At 36.9% G+C, this 23,697-nt stretch overlaps 1 protein-coding gene across 1 annotated transcript in view; it reads left to right on the plus strand.

Annotated features, from left to right (window-relative positions):
• Nucleotides 1-23,697, plus strand: part of ADAM7 (ADAM metallopeptidase domain 7) — a 72,806-nt gene that overhangs the window by 3,634 nt on the left and 45,475 nt on the right. Inside the window, exon 3 of the mRNA XM_037812778.1 lies at nt 1,622-1,698. Coding sequence (XP_037668706.1) covers nt 1,622-1,698 — 77 coding nt within the window. The remainder of the gene's footprint in view (nt 1-1,621; nt 1,699-23,697) is intronic.

The raw sequence follows: 23,697 nt of genomic DNA on the forward strand, positions 1-23,697 counted from the left end.
TGATTTAAGGCAACCTCATTTGTTCTGAGCTGGTGCCCTTGGAATTAAATCCCCAAGTATTTTGCTTTCCCAGTGATCTGATTTGTAGGTTTGTTTGCTTTACAAATTCAGCAGAAAAGTTGGTCAACAAGCCAAAAGGGCCTGTTTGGCTTGTTACTTGGAAGAGTGTTTATTCAAGTGTTCACATTAAAAAATATTTAAAACTATCTTTAAAAGTAAAAAAAAAAAGGTTATTGTAGAAAACAGATAATGCAAATGATGGCAAACAAGCTCCAACATTAGTTGGTTTTCAATTCCCAACTATTATAAAAGACAGTAGATGAATGTCCTTAGATATTTATCATTAGGCATTTGCATTATAAACCTTAGGTCTTTAATTTGGTCTTGGAGAATAATAATTAGTGCTTTGCTCCAACAAATTCTGGGAATGCAGACCTCTTCCCAAAGCAGTAACTTTGCATGTGCTGTTCCTTAGCCTTGACTGCTCTTTCGCTAGCCCTGGCACAGTCCTTAGATTTCTTCTATTATGATGTTTTGCATGTTTTGCACACTGAAATACATTTGCTTTTTATCTGAGGTTCTTTGTCAAACTGTGGCTTCCATGAGGTCAGTGACCTCTGTTTTGTGATCATTATATTTTCCATATTATCACTATGCCTGAAGTAATAGCTATTGAATAAATGAATGAACAATTAACTAAAGGAATGTGTAGCATATATGACCAACAACTCTGAACCCTAAATTATAAAGAATTCTTATGAGTCATAAAAAATAAAATACCACAAAAGACAATAGCAAAAAGGCATGCATGAATTAGGAAACCATATAAGAACTACAAGTAACTAACTAAATAGAAGAAAAACAATTAGCAATCTCAGTGGTCATCAAGGAAAACAATTCATCACAAAGTTACTTATTTCATTATTTGAAAGCCTTTTATTAATGATAATATCTATTACTAGTAAGAATGCAAGGAAATAGGAACCACTATAAATTGCTGGTGTGGTTCTAAATTTGTACTTCCTTTCTGTAGGGTTATCTGGCAATATTTATTAAAAGGTTTACATTTTTTTTTATCGTATTGCTGACAATGCAATTCTGTCTAACACAGTGAACGCTTTAAATTCAATTTTAGACAATTGATACATATTAGGTAAATGAAGTTTCATTCACATTGTACAAGGCTTTGAAGCCATAAAATATAAGCTATAAAAGAAAATTTAATGGAATAGAAAAAATGGTCACTATTTAATGCTAATGTAAAAATAAAGTGTAAAGCAATATACACAAAATTGTCAAAATACATAAACAAAAGATACATGAAGGGGCTGCAAGGACATAGAATAAATGATACATCTCTATATGAGGGAATAGTATGTATTTTTCCATTTTTTTTCCATTCTAACTAGGGGAAAAGGCCTTTTGAAAATTTTAATTTAAAAAAAACTTGAAAGTAAGATCTTCTTTATAATATTGGCTCTCTTATAAATTCAGTTTTGTTAGTATTTACCATTTTGCATGAAAGGACTGCTGGGTAGGCTGTGGGAGATCTGTAACTTCCTCCTCTACCCTCTCACCACCCTCAACACATTTAAGTCATGTGATAAATATTGTTTTGCAGGAACTTTATGAAGAAGAAGTATTGTATGAAATAAAGCTAAGTAGAAAAACCTTCATACTTCACCTTTTAAGAACAAAGTAAGTTCGATTGAGATTCGTTGTATTAAAGATTTAGTAATCTGTACTATCTCAGTTTTTCTCAACACCACCAATGAAGTGATTTCTTCAATTCATTGTTACCTAAACATTATCAGAATTCTTACTCTTCCAACTAGTCTTAGAAGACTAACTCCATGAAATCATTCCAAGAAGATGAATACATTACTGCTTTGTGAACCAGTGGAATTTTAAAACCATGATTTTTAAAGTAACTTCTGAAAGTTATTTAAATTGCATATCAGACCAAGTTTTATTGAAGAGTAAACTGACTTGACTTTGTCAAATCATCTTATGTTAGCTAAATAATTCCAATTAACTTTCTTCATTAGCCCTCTTCACAATTTTTTATTTTTAATTTTCACTGTTTTCTTTTGGTTCATTCTTACACAAAATTGCTCTGCCTCAGAGCCTCAAACATTAAAATCATGAGGAGTTGTCTTACGTGAAGCAGGATGGCAACTCTAGTGGAGAATCAACACTCTGGCCTATTAGCTGAAAAACCGCACAAACAATAAAAAACAAAAAATGCCCCTCTGAGTCCCCCACCCAACAAATGTACAAAAATACAATGAACCTAATGACATAACCATATTGATCATTTACACAGACTGCATATGCTGACAAACTAAGGAAGGAAGGAAGCCGACATTGTTTCTATGTGTTTTTCATTAGTTATCTCTTATTTCCTACAATATTCCTATAAAGCAGATGTTCCTTAATTTCCATTTTACTGATGAAGAATCATAAGTTCACTGAAATAATAACTTCTCTAGAGTTATAAGTAGGTGATGATGCTGACACACTAATAGGTCTGCTTGCTTTCAAAACTATACCATACTGCCTATGCCTCAAATAGTGAATTTTATTACATTAAAAACTGTTTAATGCTGCTTATCGTCCTAGAGTGGTATATTTTAGAATTGTGTACCCATAAAGCAGCTAAATCCAGTATGAGGTGAAAAGTTACATTTGTTGTGTGTATGTAAAATCTTGTACAGGGCAAAGCACTTTATTAGGTTTTATATATGCTTTCTCAAAATAGCCTCAAAAATGATTATATTCTACGCTACTTACATGATATATGCAGTTCATTTTTCTCAATTTATTATAAACATTTTGGCACATACATCAAAGTTTAAAGAATTTTATAGTGGATGTTCTTATATTCATTAATGTACACCTAGACCCATAGGTCCATTAAGATATACATAAATACATATACCCATTAACATTTTAATATACTTGTTTTTGTAATATAGTTTTCCATCTCTCCATTCCTTCCACCATCCATCCACCCATCTATCCACCCATCCATCCATCTATCCATCCACCCATCCATCCATCCATCCATATTATATTTTATGTATTTCAAATTATATTGCAGGCACCATTGTACTCCCTGCTAAATATTTCAACAAGCATATAGTAGAGTTTAATATTTGATTATGGTTGTTTTTCCTTTTGAAGTAAAATTTCCATACAATGACATGTACAAATTGCAAGTGTACATTCACTGAATTTTGACAAATGCATATACCGGTGTTAGCTAAACTCTTGTAAAAATATAGAATCATAGCTACAGAAATTTTCCTCATGCTCTTTCCCAGTCAACTCCTGTCAAACTGTGTCCATAAAGGAAATCATATGTCTGTTTTTTTTCTCTCCATAAATCACTTTTGCCTGTTCTGGAAGTTCTAATGAATAGAATCATAATGCATGCAATTGTTTCTGTAAGGCTTCTTTAATTCAGTATAATTTTATTTAGATTCATCCATGATATTTCAAGTGTCAGAAGTTTGGTTCTTTTATTTTCTGAGTAGTATTCTGTTGTATAATTGCACTTACAATTTGTTTATCCCAGTTCTCTATTGATGGGCTCCTGGGTTCTTCCCAGTGTTTAACTATTTTGAATAAAGCTTCTAAGAGTTTTAATGTACAAGTCGCTTTTAATAAACATTTATTTTCATTTTTCTTCAGTGAAAACCAAGAAGTGGAATTTCCTGGGTCATAGGATATGTATAGTTTTATATGCAACTGCCAGAACTTTTTCCAAAGTGGTTATACAATTTTACATAACTGCTAATAATATACAGGAATTCTAGTTGCTCCATATCCTCTTCCTCACTTAGTATTACCAGTTTTTTAAAAATTTTTCTATACTGGTACTTTTGTCTTAATAGTTCAGTGTGATTTAAATTTCATTTCCTTTTGAGAACTTTTCATGTGGTTATTGACCATTTTTATATCTTCTTTTGTAAATTGTTAATTTAAATCTTTACCCATTTTTAATTGGGTTATTTGTCTTGTTATTATTGAGTTGGAGAGCTTCAATCAACTTGGATATAAGCTTTTTGCCTCTTTAAAAAAAATTTTATTCTTGTACCACTTTTAGCCACATTCTGCTATGGAGTTAATTACATTCTGCAAAGAGGGCTCTTGTTATGTGTATTGGAATTGATTTGCATCTGTAAAATACTTTAGGTAGACTGACATTTTAACAATATTTAGTCTTCAAATCCATGAACACTGAATGTTCTTCCATTTATTTAAGTCTTCTTTGGCTTCTTTCAGCAATGTTTGTAGTTTTTTGTGCATAAATCCTTCACATTCTTGCTTATATTTATACCTAGATTTTTTATTCTTTTAGTTGTTACTGAAAATTGAATTTTTTCTTGACTTCCTCTTCAGATGGTTCATTAGTAGTATACAGAAACACTACTGATTTTTATATCTTGATCTTATACACTGCCACACTGCTGAATTTGTTCATTATTTCTAGTAGTTTTGTTGTTGATATTTCAGGATTTTCTGTATAAGGAATCATGTAATCTTAAAATAAGGAAAGTTTTACTTCTTCCTTTCCAGTTGGTATGCCTTTTATTTATTTTTCTTGACTAATTGTTCTGGCTAGAACTTCCAGTACAATGTTGAATAAAAAGGATGATAGTGGACATCCTTGTCTGGTCCAAAACCTAGAGGGAAAGCTTTCTGTCTTTCACTATTGAGTATGATGTTAGCTGTGGGTTTTTCATAAATGACTTTTATTATGTTGATAAAATTTCTTTCTATTCCTAGTTTTCTGAGTGTTTTTATCAAGAAGTGGTGCTGGATTTTGTCAAATGCCTTTTCTTCATCAATTGAGATGATCATGTGGTTTCTTTCCCCTATTCTATTAATGTGGCGTATGACACTAATTGATTTTTTTATGTCGAACCACCCTTGCATACCTGTGATACATTCCACATAATCATGATATATAATTCTTTTTTTTTTAATTCAGTTTTATTGAAATATATTCACAAACCATACAGTCATCCATGGTATACAATCAACTGTTCACAGTATGATCATATAGTTATGCGTTCATCACCACAATCTATTTCTGAACATTTTCCTTACATCAGAAAGAATCAGAATAAGAATAAAAAATAAAAGTGAAAAGAGAATACCCAAACCATCCCCCCATCCCACCCTATTTGTCATTTAGTTTTTACTCCCATTTTTTCTACTGATTTTTTTTCAATTTTTTAACTTTGTTTATCAAAAAATTAAAAACAAACAGGCAAACAACAACCAAAAAAACCCCACAACATTTCAAACAAAGCAATGGATTAAGGAAAACAAATAACCTAAAATAACTACTTTGCTTCCAATATGTTCCTACCATACCCCAAGAAAATTAATGAACCATTGTCCAAACAGAGGAGTAAGAAAAACAAATAATCTAAAATAACTACATTGCTTCCAACATGTTCCTACCATACCCCAAGAAAATTAACAACCCCTAAGAAAACAAAGGAATAAGAGAAAAAAAAAAACCTAAAATAACTCTATTGCTTCCAACATGATCTTACTATATCCAAGAAAGTTTACAAACCATAATCATTCCTGAGCATTCCCATAACATTGAGATTACCCTCCATAGTTTATCTGTTCTTATTAGATTATCATTCCCCCCTCCACTAATTGGTATCTCTAGGTCCCCTACATTCTACAGTATAAAACATTGTACATTTTTCACAGAATTCACATTAGTGGTAACATACAATATCTCTCTTTTTGTGCCTGGCTTATTTTGCTCAGCATTATGTCTTTTTTTTTTTTTTTTTTTTTTTAATCTTCATTTTACTGAGATATATTCATATACCACGCAGTCATACAAAACAAATCGTACTTTCGATTGTTCACAGTACCATTACATAGTTGTACATTCATCACCCAAATCAATCCCTGACACCTTCATTAGCACACACACAAGAATAACAAGAATAATAATTAGAGTGAAAAAGAGCAATTGAAGTAAAAAAGAACACTGGGTACCTTTGTCTGTTTGTTTCCTTCCCCTATTTTTCTACTCATCCATCCATAAACTAGACAAAGTGGAGTGTGGTCCTTATGGCTTTCCCAATCCCCTTGTCACCCCTCATAAGCTACATTTTTATACAACTGTCTTTGAGATTCATGGGTTCTGGGTTGTAGTTTGATAGTTTCAGGTATCCACCACCAGCTACCCCAATTCTTTAGAACCTAAAAAGGGTTGTCTAAAGTGTGCGTAAGAGTGCCCACCAGAGTGACCTCTCAGCTCCTTTTGGATTCTCTCTGCCACTGAAGCTTATTTCATTTCCTTTCACATCCCCTTTTGGTCAAGAAGATGTTCTCCGTCCCACGATGCCAGGTCTACATTCCTCCCCAGGAGTCATATTCCACGTTGCCAGGGAGATTCACTCCCCTGGGTGTCTGATCACACGTAGGGGGGAGGGCAGTGATTTCACCTTTCAAGTTCACTTAGCCAGAGAGAGAGGGCCACATCTGAGCAACAAAGAGGCATTCGGGAGGAGGCTCCTAGGCACAACCATAAGGAGGCCTAGCCTCTCCTTTGCAGCAACCGTCTTCCCAAGGGTAAAACCTGTGGTAGAGGGCTCAACCCATCAAACCACCAGTCCCCTATGTCTGTGGTCATGTTAGCAACCATGGAGGTGGGGTAGGCGAATACCCCTGCATTCTCCACAGGCTCCTCAAGAGGGCACTACATCTTTTTTTTTTCCTTATTTTTTTTTTTAACTTTCCCTTCTTTTTTAAATCAACTGTATGAAAAAAAAGTTAAAAAGAAAACAAACATACAATAAAAGAACATTTTAAAGAGACCATAACAAGGGTGTAAGAAAGAGACAACTAACCTAAGATAACTGCTTAACTTCCAACATGTACCTACTTTACCCCAAGAAAGTTACCTAATAGAGCAACATTTCTGTGAACTTGCTCCTACTATATCCATCAGAAATTAACAGACCATAGTCATTCCTGGGCATCCCCAGAACGTTAAATAGCTTATCTGTTCTTCTTGGATTATTGTTCCCCCTTCCTTAATTGCTCTCTATTGCTAGTTCCCCTACATTCTACATTATAAGCCATTTGTTTTACAATTTTCAAAGTTCACATTAGTGGTAGCATATAATATTTCTCTTTTTGTGCCTGGCTTATTTCACTTAGCATTATGTCTTCAAGGTTCATCCATGTTGTCATATGTTTCATGAGATCGTTCCTTCTTACTGCCGCGTAGTATTCCATCGTGTGTATATACCACATTTTATTTATCCACTCATCTGTTGAAGGACATTTGGGTTGTTTCCATCTTTTGGCAATTGTGAATAATGCTGCTATGAACATTGGCGTGCAGATATCTGTTCGTGTCACTGCTTTCCGATCTTCCGGGTATATACCGAGAAGTGCAATCGCTGGGTCGAATGGTAACTCTATATCTAGTTTTCTAAGGAACTGCCAGACTGACTTCCAGAGTGGCTGAACCATTATACAGTCCCACCAACAGTGAATAAGAGTCCCAGTTTCTCCACATCCCCTCCAGCATTTGTAGTTTCCTGTTTGTTTAATGGCAGCCATTCTAACCGGTGTTAGATGGTATCTCATTGTGGTCTTAATTTGCATCTCTCTAATAGCTAGTGAAGCTGAACATTTTTTCATGTGTTTCTTGGCCATTTGTATTTCCTCTTCAGAGAACTGTCTTTTCATATCTTTTGCCCATTTTATAATTGGGCCGACTGTACTATTGTCATTCAGTTGTAGGATTTCTTTATATATGCAAGATATCAGTCTTTTGTCAGATACATGGTTTCCAAAAATTTTTTCCCATTGAGTTGGCTGCCTCTTTACCTTTTTGAGAAATTCCTTTGAGGTGCAGAAACTTCTAAGCTTGAGGAGTTCCCATTTATCTATTTTCTCTTTTGTTGCTTGGGCTTTGGGTGTAAAGTCTAGGAAGTGGCCGCCTAATACAAGGTCTTGAAGATGTTTTCCTACGTTATCTTCTAGGAGTTTTATGGTAGTTTCTTTTATATTGAGATCTTTGGTCCATTTTGAGTTAATTTTTGTGTAGGGGGTGAGGTAGGGGTCCTCTTTCATTCTTTTGGATATGGATATCCAACTCTCCCAGCCCCATTTGTTGAAAAGACCCTTATGACTCAGTTCAGTGATTTTGGGGGCCTTATCAAAGATCAGTCGGCCATAGATCTGAGGGTCTATCTCCGAATTCTCAATTCGATTCCATTGATCTATATGTCTGTCTTTGTGACAGTACCATGCTGTTTTGGCAACTGTGGCTTTATAATAAGCTTCAAAGTCTGGGAGTGTAAGTCCTCCCACTTCATTTTTCTTTTTTAGAGTGTCTTTAGCAATTCGAGGCATCTTCCCTTTCCAAATAAATTTGATGACTAGCTTTTCCAAGTCTGCAAAGTAGGTTGTTGGAATTTTGATTGGGATTGCATTGAATCTGTAGATGAGTTTGGGGTAGAATTGACATCTTAATGACATTTAGCCTTCCTATCCATGAACATGGAATATTTTTCCATCTTTTAAGGTCCCCTTCTATTTCTTTTAGTAGAGTTATGTAGTTTTCTTTGTATAGGTCTTTTACATCTTTGGTTAAGTTTATTCCTAGGTACTTGATTTTTTAGTTGCTATTGAAAATGGTATCTTTTTCTTGAGTGTCTCTTCAGTTTGTTCATTTTCTAGCATATAGAAACATTACTGACTTATGTGCATTAACCTTGTATCCCGCTACTTTGCTAAATTTGTTTATTAGCTCTAGTAGCTGTATCGTCGATTTCTCAGGGTTTTCTAGATATAAGATCATATCATCTGCAAACAATGACAGTTTTACTTCTTCTTTTCCAATTTGGATGCCTTTTATTTCTTTGTCTTGCCGGATTGCCCTGGCTAGCACTTCCAGCACAATGTTGAATAACAGTGGTGACAGCGGGCATCCTTGTCTTGTTCCTGATCTTAGAGGGAAGGCTTTCAGTCTCTCTCCATTGAGTACTATGCTGGCTGTGGGTTTTTCATATATGCTCTTTATCATGTTGAGGAAGTTTCCTTCAATTCCTACCTTTTGAAGTGTTTTTATCAAAAAGGGATGTTGGATTTTGTCAAATGCTTTTTCAGCATCTATTGAGATGATCAATTGATTTTTCCCTTTTGACTTGTTAATGTGTTGTAATACATTGATTGATTTTCTTATGTTGAACCATCCTTGCATGCCTGGAATAAACCCCACTTGGTCATGGTGTATGATTTTTTTAATGTGTCTTTGGATTCGATTTGCAAGTATTTTGTTGAGGATTTTTGCATCTATATTCATTAGGGAGATTGGCCGGTAGTTTTCCTTTTTTGTAGCATCTTTGCCTGGTTTTGGTATTAGATTGATGTTAGCTTCATAAAATGAGTTAGGTAATGTTCCATTTTCTTCAATGTTTTGAAAGAGTTTGAGTAAGATTGGTGTCAGTTCTTTCTGGAAAGTTTGGTAGAATTCCCCTGTGAAGCCATCTGGCCCTGGGCATTTATTTGTGGGAAGATTTTTGATAACTGATTGGATCTCTTTGCTTGTGATGGGTTGGTTGAGGTCTTCTATTTCTTCTCTGGTCAGTCTAGGTTGTTCATATGTTTCCAGGAAATTGTCCATTTCCTCTACATTATCCAGTTTGTTGCCATACAGTTGTTCATAGTATCCTCTTATAATTTTTTTTAATTTCTTCAGGATCTGCAGTTATGTCACCTTTTTCATTCATTATTTTGTTGATATGGGTCTTCTCTCTTTTTGATTTTGTCAGTCTAGCTAGGGGCTTGTCAATCTTGTTGATCTTCTCAAAGAACCAACTTTTGGTGATATTTATCCTCTCTATTGTTTTTTTTGTTCTCTATGTCATTTATTTCTGCTTTAATCCTTGTTATTTCTTTTCTTGTACTTGGTTTAGGATTGGTTTGCTGTTCATTTTCTAGCTTCTTCAGTTGATCCATTAGTTCTTTGATTTTGGCTCTTTCTTCCTTTTTAATATATGCGTTTAGTGCTATAAATTTCCCCCTTAGCACTGCTTTTGCTGCATCCCATAGGTTTTGGTATGTTGTGTTCTCATTTTCATTCGTCTCTATATATTTAGCAATTTCTCTTGCTATTTCTTCTTTAACCCACTGATTGTTTAGGAGTGTGTTGTTTAACCTCCAGGTATTTGTGAATTTTCTAAGTCTCTGATGGTTATTGACTTCTAATTGTATTCCATTGTGGTCAGAGAATGTGCTTTGAATAATTTCAATCTTTTTAAATTTATTGAGGCTTGTTTTATGTCCCAGCATATGATCTATTCTGGAGAAAGTTCCATGAGCACTAGAAAAGTATGTGTATCCTGGTGATTTGGGATGTAATGTCCTGTGTATGTCTGTTAAATCTAATTCATTTATCAGATTGTTTAGGTTTTCAATTTCCTTATTGGTCTTCTGTCTGGTTGATCTATCTATAGGAGAGAGTGATGTGTTGAAGTCTCCCACAATTATTGTGGAAACATCAATTGCTTCCTTTAGTTTTGCCAATGTTTCTCTCATGTATTTTGTGGCACCTTGGCTGGGTGCATAGACATTTATGATTGTTATTTCTTCTTGCTGAATTGCCCCTTTTATTAGTACGTAGTGGCCTTCTTTGTCTCTCAAAACATCCCTGCATTTGAAGTCTATTTTATCTGAGATTAATATTGCTACACCTGCTTTCTTTTGGCTGTAGTTTGCATGAAATGTTTTTTTCCCATCTTTCACTTTCAGTTTCTTTGTGTCCCTGTGTCTAAGATGAGTCTCTTGTATGCAACATATTGATGGTTCGTTTTTTTTGATCCATTCTGCGAATCTATATCTTTTAATTGGGGAGTTTAATCCATTTACATTCAACGTTATAACCGTGAAGGCATTTCTTGAATCAGCCATCTTATCCTTTGGTTTATGTTTGTCATATTTTTCCCTCTCTCTATTAATATCCTTTATTGTACCCATACCGAATCTCTTTAGTACTGAACCTTTCTCCAAGTCTCTCTGTCCTTTCTTTGTTTCTCTGTCTGTAGGGCTCCCTTGAGTATCTCCAGTAGGGCAGGTCTCTTGTTAGCAAATTCTCTCAGCATTTGTTTGTCTGTGAAAAATTTAAGCTCTCCCTCAAATTTGAAGGAGAGCTTTGCTGGATAAAGTATTCTTGGCTGGAAATTTTTCTCACTCAGAATTTTAAATATATCGTGCCACTGCCTTCTTGCCTCCATGGTGGCTGCTGAGTAGTCACTGCTTAGTCTTATGCTGTTTCCTTTGTATGTGGTGAATTGCTTTTCTCTTGCTGCTTTCAGAACTTGCTCCTTCTCTTCTGTGTTTGACAGTGTGATCAGTATATGTCTCGGAGTGGGTTTATTTGGATTTATTCTATTTGGAGTTCGCTGAGCATTTATGATTTGTGTATTTATGTTGTTTAGAAGATTTGGGAAGTTTTCCCCAACAATTTCTTTGAATACTCTTCCTAGACCTTTACCCTTTTCTTCCCCTTCTGGGACACCAATGAGTCTTATATTTGGACGTTTCATATTATCTGTCATATCCCTGAGGTCCATTTCGATTTTTTCAATTTTTTTCCCCATTCTTTCTTTTATGCTTTCATTTTCCATTCTGTCATCTTCGTGGTCACTGATTCATTGTTCACCTTCCTCTAGTCTTGTACTATGAGTGTCCAGAATCTTTTTAATTTGGTCAACAGTTTCTTTAATTTCCATAAGATCATCCATTTTTTTATTTAGTCTTGCAATGTCTTCTTTATGCTCTTCTAGGGTCTTCTTGATTTCCTTTATCTCCCGTACTATGGTCTCATTGTTCATCTTTAGTTCTTTGAGTAGCTGCTCTAGGTGCTGTGTCTCTTCTGGTCTTTTGATTTGGGTGCTTGGGCTTGGGTTATCCATATCGTCTGTTTTTTTTCATATGCTTTATAATTTTCTGTTGTTTTTGGCCTCGTGGAATTTGCTGAACTTGATAGGGTTCTTTTAGGATTTGTAGACCAATTGAAGTCCTTATCTCTAATTTATCAGATCTACAGCTTCGTGGAGTACACTTTCTCTAACTAACCAGCAGGTGGCGTCCACGAGCCACCTGTTCTCCACAAGCCAGTTCTCCCCTGCTTAGCCTTTTTGGTGAGTGGGGGGAGTGAGTCTTGTGGGGGTCCAATTGGTGTACCAAGCTTGCGTGTGTAGTTGGTGTTGCCTGCCCTGTATATGGGGCGTGTTTCTGGGCAGTCAGGGAGGGGGGGGGGGGTGGCTCTAACAATCAAATCTCCCTGGTGATCCTAGAGTTTTAAAGCTGCTGCAATAGTCTAATCCTTCAGTTCAGTCCTGCCACAGTTTGTCTCTGCCACTGACCCACAAGTCCTTGGTATTGGCGTATGGCTCCTGAGACTTGCAAGTGGGCCCCTCTTCCAGGCCGTGCACCCCGGGTCCTCTGTTGAGGGATGACTGTGCTATGTCACAGGTGAGTGCTGTCCCCCCAGGGCAGTTCTGGGCTGCTGGGCTGTGTAGGGAGGCTCCCAGTCTGCTGAAACGATGGCTGAATGGGGCTTTGTTAATTCACACTGTTCTACCTTCCCAACTCTGGGACAATCAGCTGAGGTTGCAGGGAAGGCTAATGTCCACGCCCAGTTTTGTGGTGTGTGCCTGTTATTTGAAGCACTTCCGTCACACTGGGTTGTCTGGGGCAGTTCTGGGCTATGGGGCTGGCGATGGGCAGGAGTGTTTCCTGTCCACCAGGATGATGGCTGTGAGCAGACACCCCCCTTTTCTTGGGAAGTTGTGGTGTTTAGTGAATTTTCTCAGCCACTGGATTATTGCGTTTTGTCTCAGAGCTCTCCTAGTTCTGCTCTTGACTTGACCTGCCCAAATAGCAAGTCTTTGAAGCTTTCTGTATTGGGCTTCTTAGAGTAATTGTTTTAGAAAAAGAAAAAAGGATTAAAAAAAAAAAACAAAAACAAACAAACAAACAAAAAAAACAGGCCCTCCTCAGAGATGTAATGGGTTATTGAAATGCTAAGAGACAAAGCAACCAGGGCCATTAAGGAAAGGTCCACAGGTCAGAGAGATCAGCTTTTCTTCAGGATTTGCATATGCGCCTCAGGGCCCTTCCCCTTTCTATGTTCACCAGAACTCCAAAAAATCCTCCGCTTTTATTTTGGAGTTTTTCGTGTTGTTTTTTTTCTATGCCTGTCTCCTCTCTGCTGGGCTGGCTGCTCTCAGATTCTCTGGTGTCTGGTCTCAGTCTATCTATGGTTGGAGTTTGAATCAGTAGAATGAGTTTCCGATAAGGGCTGCCACTGCAGTTCTCCCTTCTCCTTCCCGGAGCTGAAAGCCCCTCCTCCCCTGGGACTGAGACTGGCAGGGAGGGGTGCGGGTCCCCTGGCCACAAAAACTTACAGATTTCGCTGATCTCAGCAGTTCCACGTTTTCATGAGTGTTGTATGAAGTATGCCCAAAGTCAGATTGCTCTGTGGTGTCCAGTCCACGCAGTTCCTGGCTTTCTACCTACTTTCCTGGAGGAGTAACTAAAACATACAGCTCACCAGTCTGCCATCTTGCCCCGCCTCTCTATACAATTCTTTTAATGTGCTGTCAGATTCAGTTTGCTAGAATTTTCTTGAGGATTTTCATATCTGTATTCATAAGGGATATTGGTCTGTAACTTTCTTTTCTTTCAGTATCTTTATCTGACTATAGTATTAGGGTGAAGCTGGCCTCATGGAATGAGATAGGAAATGTTCTCTCCTTTCAATTATTTGAAAGAGTTTGAGGAAGATTTGGGTTAATTCTCCTTGGAAGTTTTGTTATAATTCACCAGTGATGCCATCAGATCCTGAACTTTTCATAATTGGGAGGTTGTTTATTACTGATTCAATCTCCTTACTTTTCTTTGTTGAAATCTATCTCTTCCTCAGTCACTGTAGATGGTCTGTGTTTCTAGGAATATGCCCTTTACATCTAGATTATCTAATTTGTTGGGGTACAGTTGTCCATGGTATGCTCTTATAATCCTTTTTATTCCTGTGAGGTCAGTAGCAATGTTCCCAATTTCATTTCTTATTTTAGTTATTTGCATCTTCTCTTCTTTTCCCAATGTAAATCTAGCTAAAGGTTTGTTGATTTTATTGATCTTTTCAAAGAACCAATCTAGGGTTCCATCGACTCTCTCTATTGTTTATTTAATTCCATATTTCATTTATCCCCTCTATAATGTTCTTTCCTCCTTCTGCTAACTTTGGACTTAGTTTGATCTTCATTCTCTAGATCCTTCTGCTGTGAGGTTACATCTCTGAGTTGACATCTTTTTTCTTTTTTAATGTAATCATAAAGAGCTAAAATTCCCTCTCAGTACTGCCTTTGCTGCATTCCATAAGTTTCATATATTTTGTTTTTATTTTCATTTGCCACTAGATATTTCCTATTTTCCCTTGTGATTTCTTTGATCCACTGGTTGTTTAAGAGAGTGCTGTTTAATTCCACATATTTGTGAATTTCCCAGTTCTCCCTCTGTTATTAATTTCTAGCTTCATTCAATTGTGGTCAGAGAGATACATTGTATGATTTCAATTTTTTAAAATTTATTGGGACCTAATATATGGTCTATCTTGTACAAACATCCATGTGCACTAGAGAAGAATGTCTATTCTGCTGCTATTGGGTGAAATGCTCTATATAGGTATGCAGGTCTAATTTATTTGTAGAAATATCCAAGTCTTCTGTGTCCTCATTGATCCTCTGTATACATTTTCCATCCATTATAGAAAGTAACGTATTGAAGTCTCCTACAATTAATGTAGACTGACTATTTCCCCCCACAAATCTGTCAATGTTTGCTTCATATTTTCGGGCTTTGACTTTAGGTGCATATGTTTATAACGGCAATGTTTTCTTGTTGAATTTACCCCTTTATTAGTAGGTAATGACCTTCTTTGTCCCTTGAGCAGTTTTTGACATAGTCTATCTTATCTGATTTTAGTATAGCTGCCCCAGGTCTCTTTCAGTTACCATCTGCATAGTACATATTTTTCCATCCTTTCACTTTAAACCTACCCCTGTCTTTGAATTTAAGGTGAGTGTCTTGTAAACATCATATACTTGAGTCATACATTTTTTCTTTAACATTCAGCCAATCCCTCCTTTTTCCTGGAGAGTTTAATTCATATAAAATTAAAGTAACCACTGATATCACAGGACTTTCTTCCACCATTTTGCTATTTGGTGTTTATAAGTCATATACCTTTTTTTGCCTCAATTTTTCTGTTAATACCTATTTTCTTATTTATTTGATTTTAGATAGTACACCATTTTGAGTCCCTTCTCATATTCTTCTTATATATTTTTCATATATTTTCTTTGTGTTACCATAGAGCTTAAATTTAACATCCTAAGTCTATAACAATCACCTTTTATTTTGTACTAACTTTACTTCAATATCATATACATGCACTTTTCCTATACATCTCCATTCCCTCACCTTTCTGTTGTCCTTGTTATAAATTATGTCCTTATACATCATATGTCCAAAATCATAGATTTATCATTACTTTTAATGCATTTGAATTTTAGAGACTGCAAGAAGTAAAAAATGGAGTTACATACCCCAAAAATACAATCCGTTAGTAGTGACATTTATAATTACGCATATGATTATCCTTACCAAAATCCTTTATTTCTTTATAATGCTTCAGTCCACTGTTTGGTTGCGATTCCTTCCAGTCTGAAGAATTCCCTTTAACATTGCTTGTAGATTGGATCCAGTGGTGATGAACTTCCTCAGCTTTTGTTTATCTGGGAATATCTCAATCTCTCCCTCATTTTTGAAAGACAGTCTCACCAGGTATAAAATTATTTGTTGGGAATTGTTTTCTTTCAACACTTTAAATATTTCATTCCACCTTCTTCTTCCCTTCATGCATTCTGATGAGAAATCAACACTTAACCTTATTGGGCCTCCATTGTACATAACACAATGCTTTTCTCTTTCAGCTTTGAGAACTCTCTCCTTTGAGAACTCTTTGACAGTTTGACTATGATATGTCTGGATGTAGTTCCCTTGAGTTTATCCTATTTGGAGTTTGCTGGGCTTCTTGAATGTATATATTCTTGTCTTTGTTAAATTTGGGACTTTTCCACTATTATTTATTTGATTATTCCTTCAACCCTTTCCCTCTTTATTCTCCTTCTGGGACTCTCATAATGCATGTATTTGCATACTTGATGATGTCCCACAGGTGTCTTAGGCTCAATTCACTTTTTTCATTCTTTTTCCATTCTTTTTCCTTTCTCTTTCTCTGACCATTGCTTCAATTTTCTTGTATACAAGTTCACAGTTCTTTCTTCTGCCAGGTTCAATATTCTGTCAAACACCTCCAGGAACTTTTCATTTCAGTTACTGTGATCTTCAACTCTGGATTTTTGTATAGTTCCTTTTTAAAATTTCTATCTCTTTATTGAGATTCTCATATACTTCACTCATTACCTTCCTGATATCCTTTATTTCTTTCTCTATATTTTACTTTATTTCCTTGAACATATTGAAGATCATTTTGAAAAAAATGATCAGTCTTTATCTGCTATTTCCAAAATCTGGTGTTCTCTGTTCATGGTTTCCAGATTTTTATCTTGTTGCTTTGGATGGGGCATCATTTTCTGTTTCTTTGTCTTCTTATCCTTTGTTGCACACCATACAATTTTAATGTTTTAATGTGTTAACTCTGGGATTTTCTCCTTAAGCTTGAGTTTTCTAGAGTTTGTATCTAGGTAGTAACAAGACAGAAACTTCCTTGGCACCAGGAGCTAATAAAACAAAACTGTGCTGGCTTGAATATATTGTGTCCCCCAAAATGCTGTTATCTTTGATATAATCTTGTGTGAGCAGACGTATCAGTGTTGATCAGATTGTAATTCTTTGAATGTTTCCATGGAGATACACCCCACCCAACTGTGGTTGATGACTCTGATTGGATAGTTTCCATGGAGGTGTGGCCCTGCACATTCAGCATGGGCCTTGATTAGTTTGCTAGAGCACTATATAAGCTCAGACAAAAGGAGTGAGCTTGCTACAGCCAAGAGGGACACTTTGAAAAATGCACAGAAGCTGAGAATAGCTGCAGATTAGAGGCAGTTTGAAAATGGCTGTTGAAAGCAGACTCTTGCTCTGGAGAAGCTAAGAGAGGTGAAACACCCCAAGAGCAACTAAGAGTGAATTCTTGAGGAACTGTAGCCTAGAGAGGAATGTCCTGAGAGAAAGCCATTTCCATGTGCCTTCCCAGCTAACAGAGGTTTTCTGGATGCCATTGGCCATCCTCCAGTGAAGGTACCTGATTGTTGATGTGTAACCTTGGACACTTATGGCCTTAGTACTGTAACTGTGTGTTATAGTTTGCTAATACCTCCAGAATTCAAAACACCAGAAATGGATTGGCTTTTATAAAATGGGGTTTATTTGGTTACAAAGTTACAGTCTTAAGGCCATAAAGTGTCCATCAACAAAGGGTACCTTCACCGGAGGATGGCCAGTGGTGTCCAGAAGATCTCTGTTAGCTGGGAAGGCACCTGGCTGGTGTCTGCTCCAAAGTTCTGGTTTCAAAATGGCTTTTTCCCAGGACGTTCCTCTCCAGGCTGCAGTTACTCAAAAATGTTACTCTTAGTTGCTCTTGGGGTGTTTGACCTCTCTTAGCTTCTCCAGAGCAAGAGTCTGCTTTCAACAGCCATCTTCAAACTGCCTCTCGACTGCAGCTACTCTCTGAGCTTCTGTGCATTCTTCAAAGTGTCCCTCTTGGCTGTAGCAAGCTCACTCCTGCCTGAGCTTATATAGTGCTACAGTAAGCTAATCAAGGCCCACGCTGAATGGGCAGAGCCACACCTCCATGGAAATTACCCAATCAGAGTTATCACCCACAGTTGGGTGGGGTGCATCTCCATGGAAACACTCAAAGAATTACAATCTAATCAACACTGATACCTCTGTCCACACAAGATAACATCAAAGATAATGGCATTTTGGGGGACATGATACATTCAAACAAGCACACTGTGTAACCAAATAAACCCCCTTTACAAAAGCCAGTCCATTTCTGGTGTTTTGCATTCCAGCAGCATTAGCAAACTAGAACAAAACCCATGCAGAAAAACACTTTTTACAAGTCTTTGTAAATTGGCTCTGCACTAGCTACTTCTCTACTTCAGAGTTTTGCCCTCCTATCAAGAAGAAAGCCTGAAGTTACAGTGAAGTGCAGGGTTCTTTTTCTTTTCTGAGCCTTTGTCTGAGCACTTGCTCATGTCCTTTGGAATTCCCCCATTTACAGTAATGTGAATGCCCCTATTCTAGTTTGATAGAGCTGCCATTATGCAAAATAATATAAATGAATTTGCCTTTATAAAGGGGATTTATTAGGTTATAAATTTACAGTTCTAAGGCCATAGAAGAGTCCAGACTAAGGTGTCAACAAGATGATACCTTCACTGAAGAATGTCCAATGGCATCTGGAACACCTCTGTCAGTTGGGAAGACATGTGGCTGGCATCTGTTGATCCTTTGCTCCTGGGTTGTGTTTCAAAATGACTTTCTCCAAAATGTCTCCAGGCTACTGTCTTTGCACCTCTCTCTCAGTTCCTGTGTGTCCTTGCTTCTTTCTCCCATGGTGTTTCTCTCTAAGCTTCTGGGGGTCCTCTTTTAGCTTCTCTGGGGCAACCTTAGGGCCTCATCTCTTAGCTTAGCATCTCCAAACATCTTTCTGTCTGCATCTCCAAGTGTCAGCATCTGTGTTGGCTCTTAGCTCTCTTAAATACACCAGTGAACCAATAATGTCCCATCTTGAATGGGCAGGGTCCACATCTCCATGGAAATAATTTAATTAAAGGTTAATTGGGTGAGTCACATCTCCATGGAATCACTCAACCAAAAGGCCCCAACCTAATTAAAAGATTAATAGGTTTGCCCCTGCAAGATTGCATCAAAGAACATGGCTTTTCTGGGGGATGCAATATATCCAAACTGGCACATTCCACCCCTGGACCCCAGAAAGACATGTTCTTTCAAAATGCAAAAATACATTCATTTCATCACAATATCACAAGGTTAAATCATTTCAGCAACTATACATAAGTACAAGATTTTATCAAAATCAGTTACAGGCATCGTCTCTTCTAAGGCAAAATTCTCCTCTGGCTGTGGACCTGTGATACTCAGAACACGTTATCTTCTTCCAATATACAAAGGAGAGACAGTCATAGGACAAACATTCCCATTGCCATAGGGAAACATTGGAAGGAGGACAGGGTTCACAGGACCAAAACTGTTCCTGAAACCCACAGGGCAAACTTCATTAGATTTCAAAGCCTGAGAGGCATTTATAGAATGACTTTTATCCTCAGGGCTTGAGAGAGCAGCAGTCCCACAATTACCAAAGGCTTATGAGGCAGACTTGCTCTCTCCAAAAGCTGGGGTGGGGGCTCCAACATATCCACACATTGGGGAGACCACCTTCTTCTCAATCCCACCCTCCTCAAACATCAGGGCAGCACCAGAATCTCTTCCATCTCCGGGGCACATGGCCAACCCCTTCAGAACAGTGGGGTGGTGGCCAGGCTCTCCCAATTCCCCGGGGAATGTGCTCCACCCTCTTTGAGACCTGGAGCACCAACACTTTTTGTGAACAACATTACAGCCATTCTCCCCTCAATTCCACAGGCATTTGAGAACCCTTAGGAAGCAGCACTCTTAAATTCCAGGGCACTCTTAAACTCGTCCTATCCACTTGCAAGGGTTGGTCTGCTCTCCTGGCCCAAGGTTTCCGGACTCCAGACCTCAACTTCCATGGTTCTGTCTTTGAAGAAATTTTCCCTTCAGTCTGTTCCTTTGCTATCCCTTTTAGTCCAGACTGGCAGTGATTCCATTTATACATATCACGGAAAAAAAATTGTTGGCTTGGCATGCAGCACACAGGGGTTAAAACAATCAGACAGTAGGACTTTCCAAAAATCCCCAGCACCATGCATCAGAGTGCCTTTTCCTGGCACTTCCTTCCACATGTTCTGTGGAGACATCGGATTCTGAAGGGGATCCGAAAGCTTCAGAAGAGCACAGATCTATTGATAAGGAAGCTGCCCTTCAGCCTCCTGGTAAGAGAAATAAGTGCTACATTCTCTTGCTATATGGGCTTCAGTTGGCAAGCCCAGGCCCTGCTGACACCACAAGAGGGCAAAAAATTAAAAGACCACTTCAATCATTTGCATAGAAGGGCCCGCATGTCTAGCATGCAAATTACATCCACCAAATTAATTTCATCTTTAGGGGCAACATCAAGTTTTTGAGTGGACTGTGCCTGTCAAATTTATAGCTTTTCAAAAACTTAACTGAGGGTGAAATAGAAAATAGTTAAGGTTTGATGCTCTGCTTTCTTCCAGTAAATTCCTGTCCATATCATTCAGAAATTCTAATGTGTAGAATTTAACATTTTATTCTTGTTTGTAAATCAAGATGTGTAAAAATTTTATATGTTGGGCTTTCTCATCCTAGGATATTACAGTGTTTTTTTCAATTTTTTACAGATATTTTTATAACTCTGTGGAGAGATAAGAGAAGTAATTCATGAAAGAAAAAAATCTTAAAATCAAACTTATTAGAGCATACAGGGAACAGAGATCATATTTTTGTGTGTGTCTTAACATTGAGTTCTAGATTTGCAGTATATCACGTTTGCAAATTTAAATACAAGAAATAAGGTGTGCTTGTGCCTTCAATGGATAACTATAAACAGTTAAAAACCTTGCCTTTTGCAACTGGAAACAGTTTAAAGATTTCCGGAGAAATGAGATGTGCCACCCAAAGATTTTAGATTCTGTGTATGGTAAAAATGATTAGCAAAGGGGGACTACTATTACTAATGTGTCAGTCAACTGAATTCAGATACAAACTGAACAACGGGACCAAGTTCTGTTGTTGAATAGCCAACATTTTAACACTTTAGAGAAATGTGTTATTGTTCCACATTAACTCATATTTATGCAGATGTATATATTTTTTATCCAGGAATATATTTTTAAAAAGGAAAAAAGAAATCACTGCACACGAGTAGAGGCAACTCATTTTTTGAAAAAGCTTTAAAAGTAATTTAATGGTGTGAAGAGTCCATTCAACAAATGGTGCTGGAGCAAAGCAAGAAAGAAGGAGGGAAGGAAGGAAGGAAAGAAAGGAGGGAGGAAGGGGAAAGAGAGAGAATTAACCTTAACCTAAACCTTTTACCTTAAACAAAAATGAGCTCAAAATGTATTTTATGGACTTAAATGTAAAATATAAAAGTATAAAACTTGGAGAAAAATGCATAGGAGAAATCTTCAGAATCCAGGGCTAGCTAGAAATTCTTAGACTTGACACTTAAAGCATGATTCATAAAAGAGAAAATTGCTAAATTGGACTTCATTTAAATAAAAACCTTTTGCTCTACAAAAGATCCTGTTATGAAGATAACAGCAAAATATAGACTGGGAGGAAACACTTGCAAACCACATATCCAACAAAGTACTAGTATCTGGAATACTTAAGGAATTTACAAACTTCAGAAATAAAAAATAAACAAACAATCCAATCAGAAAATGGACAGAAGACATGAAGAAACACTTCACCAAAGGGGACATACAGATGGCAAATAAGCACAAGAAAAGATGTTCACTATCACTGACCATTAGGGATATGTAAATTAAAACCACAGTGAGTTATTACTACACACCTATCAGGATGGCTGAAGTGAAAAATACTGACAACACTGAATGCTAGTGAAGGATGCAGAGAAACAGGATCACTTATATATTGCTGATGGGAATGCAAAATAGCATAGCCACTCTGGAAAACAATTTGGTAGTTTCTTTAGAAACGTAACATGCAATTACTATATGGTCTAGCAATTGCAACCTGAGTATTTATTTCAGAAAAATGAAAACTTATATTCATGCAGAAACCTGTACACAAATATTTACAGCTTTCATAATAGCCCAACACTGGAAACAACCCAGATGTCCTTTAATGGGTTAATGGTTAAACAAACTGTGGTACATCCATAACATGGACAACTTGGATGGATTTTGAGGGCATTATGCTGAGGGGATAAAGCCAATCTCAAAAGGTCACATACTGTATATTCCATTTAGATAACATTTTCAAAATGATAAAATTATAGAGCTGGAAAATCAATAGGCAAGTAGTTGCTAAGAGTTAGGGATGTTATGGGGAAAGCAGGTGGGTGTGACCATAAATGAGTAACACTAGGAAGAGCTTTGTGATGATGGAATATTTCTATATCTTTATTGTGGTGGTGGTTATACAACTCTCACATGTGATAAAATGACACAGAACTATACACTTATTTTGCCAGAGTCAAATTCCTGGTTTTGATATTGTACTATAATTATGTAAGAGGTAACCTTTAAGACAACTGAGTGAAGGCTGCACAGAGCTCCACTGTACTATTTTTGCAACTCCTTGTGAATCTACATTCTTTTCAAAGTAAAAATTAAAAAAAGAGAGAGAGAGAAAGATACTAGTACTTTGTATTCATAAATTACAAAATGTTGGATCGTTCATTTTATTTTTAAAAAATCAAATGATACATTATAATTGGGGCAGGTGTGATGCCCACAATGATTCAGCAAAAAATGTGCATATGTTCATGAGATGAGTATGTATTTCCAACTAATTTTTTTTTGTAAAATCTATTTCTGGATGAATGCTTGTAATAGTAAGAGAAAATGTTGGATATACAATTACATAGAAAGGATGATCTCAATTTAAAAATGAACATGTATAGTAAGAGAAAATGTTGGATATACAATTGCATAGAAAGGATGATCTCAATTTAAAAATGAATATGTATATGTATGTTTACAAGTCTATAAATGTGTGTGTGTTCAGATTCATATAACACAGTATATGTTCCACCTCTCAGGGTGGATTTTGAACTTGTCTATTCAGTCCAATTCATATACTTTCTCCATTCTATCATCACTGCATCTCTAATATATCCAAGATCCTACCTTTCTTCTTGGGACTTACGTATATTAAAATGGATATCACCCACATGGGATAATTCAGCTAGAGTTGAGTAAAATAAAAGAGCACAGAATGGTGTCACTCTTGCTGAACAAGGAATAGATAATCTATTGACTCTTGTCAGAGATCTCACCAGGCAGCATGGATAAGAACAATGACTAGGCTTCTTTTCACGAGGAACTTGTAATATGCCATTGAATACATGTTGAGTGTGGGAGGAAACGTCTCTGTCCCCATGCATTTCCTGGTGCCAGGAAGTGCTTGCTTGGGCAGATCATGTCAACCTCACTGTTGTCTGTGTGATAGCTCCATGTGTAGTTGCCATCCCTCCGAGTACCACGAATCTCCTTCTTTCATCATAGTTCTGCGATCCATTCCTCCCTCCAGACTTCTTTTCCACTGGGATAGACTGTCTGTGTTGGTGATGGTCTAGACTGGCTTCTTTTTTTACTTCTGTTGGTCTATTTATAGACGACTGTCCTGAGCTCTTCAGTATTCAACTTTCGAAATTTACAAAGCTCAGCTCTTGCCTTTCAAAAGCCTTGACTTCAAAAACCAGTGTTTCTGTCATGA

This window comes from Choloepus didactylus, chromosome 20 (genome assembly GCF_015220235.1).
Source record: "Choloepus didactylus isolate mChoDid1 chromosome 20, mChoDid1.pri, whole genome shotgun sequence".
Taxonomy (NCBI): domain Eukaryota; kingdom Metazoa; phylum Chordata; class Mammalia; order Pilosa; family Megalonychidae; genus Choloepus; species Choloepus didactylus.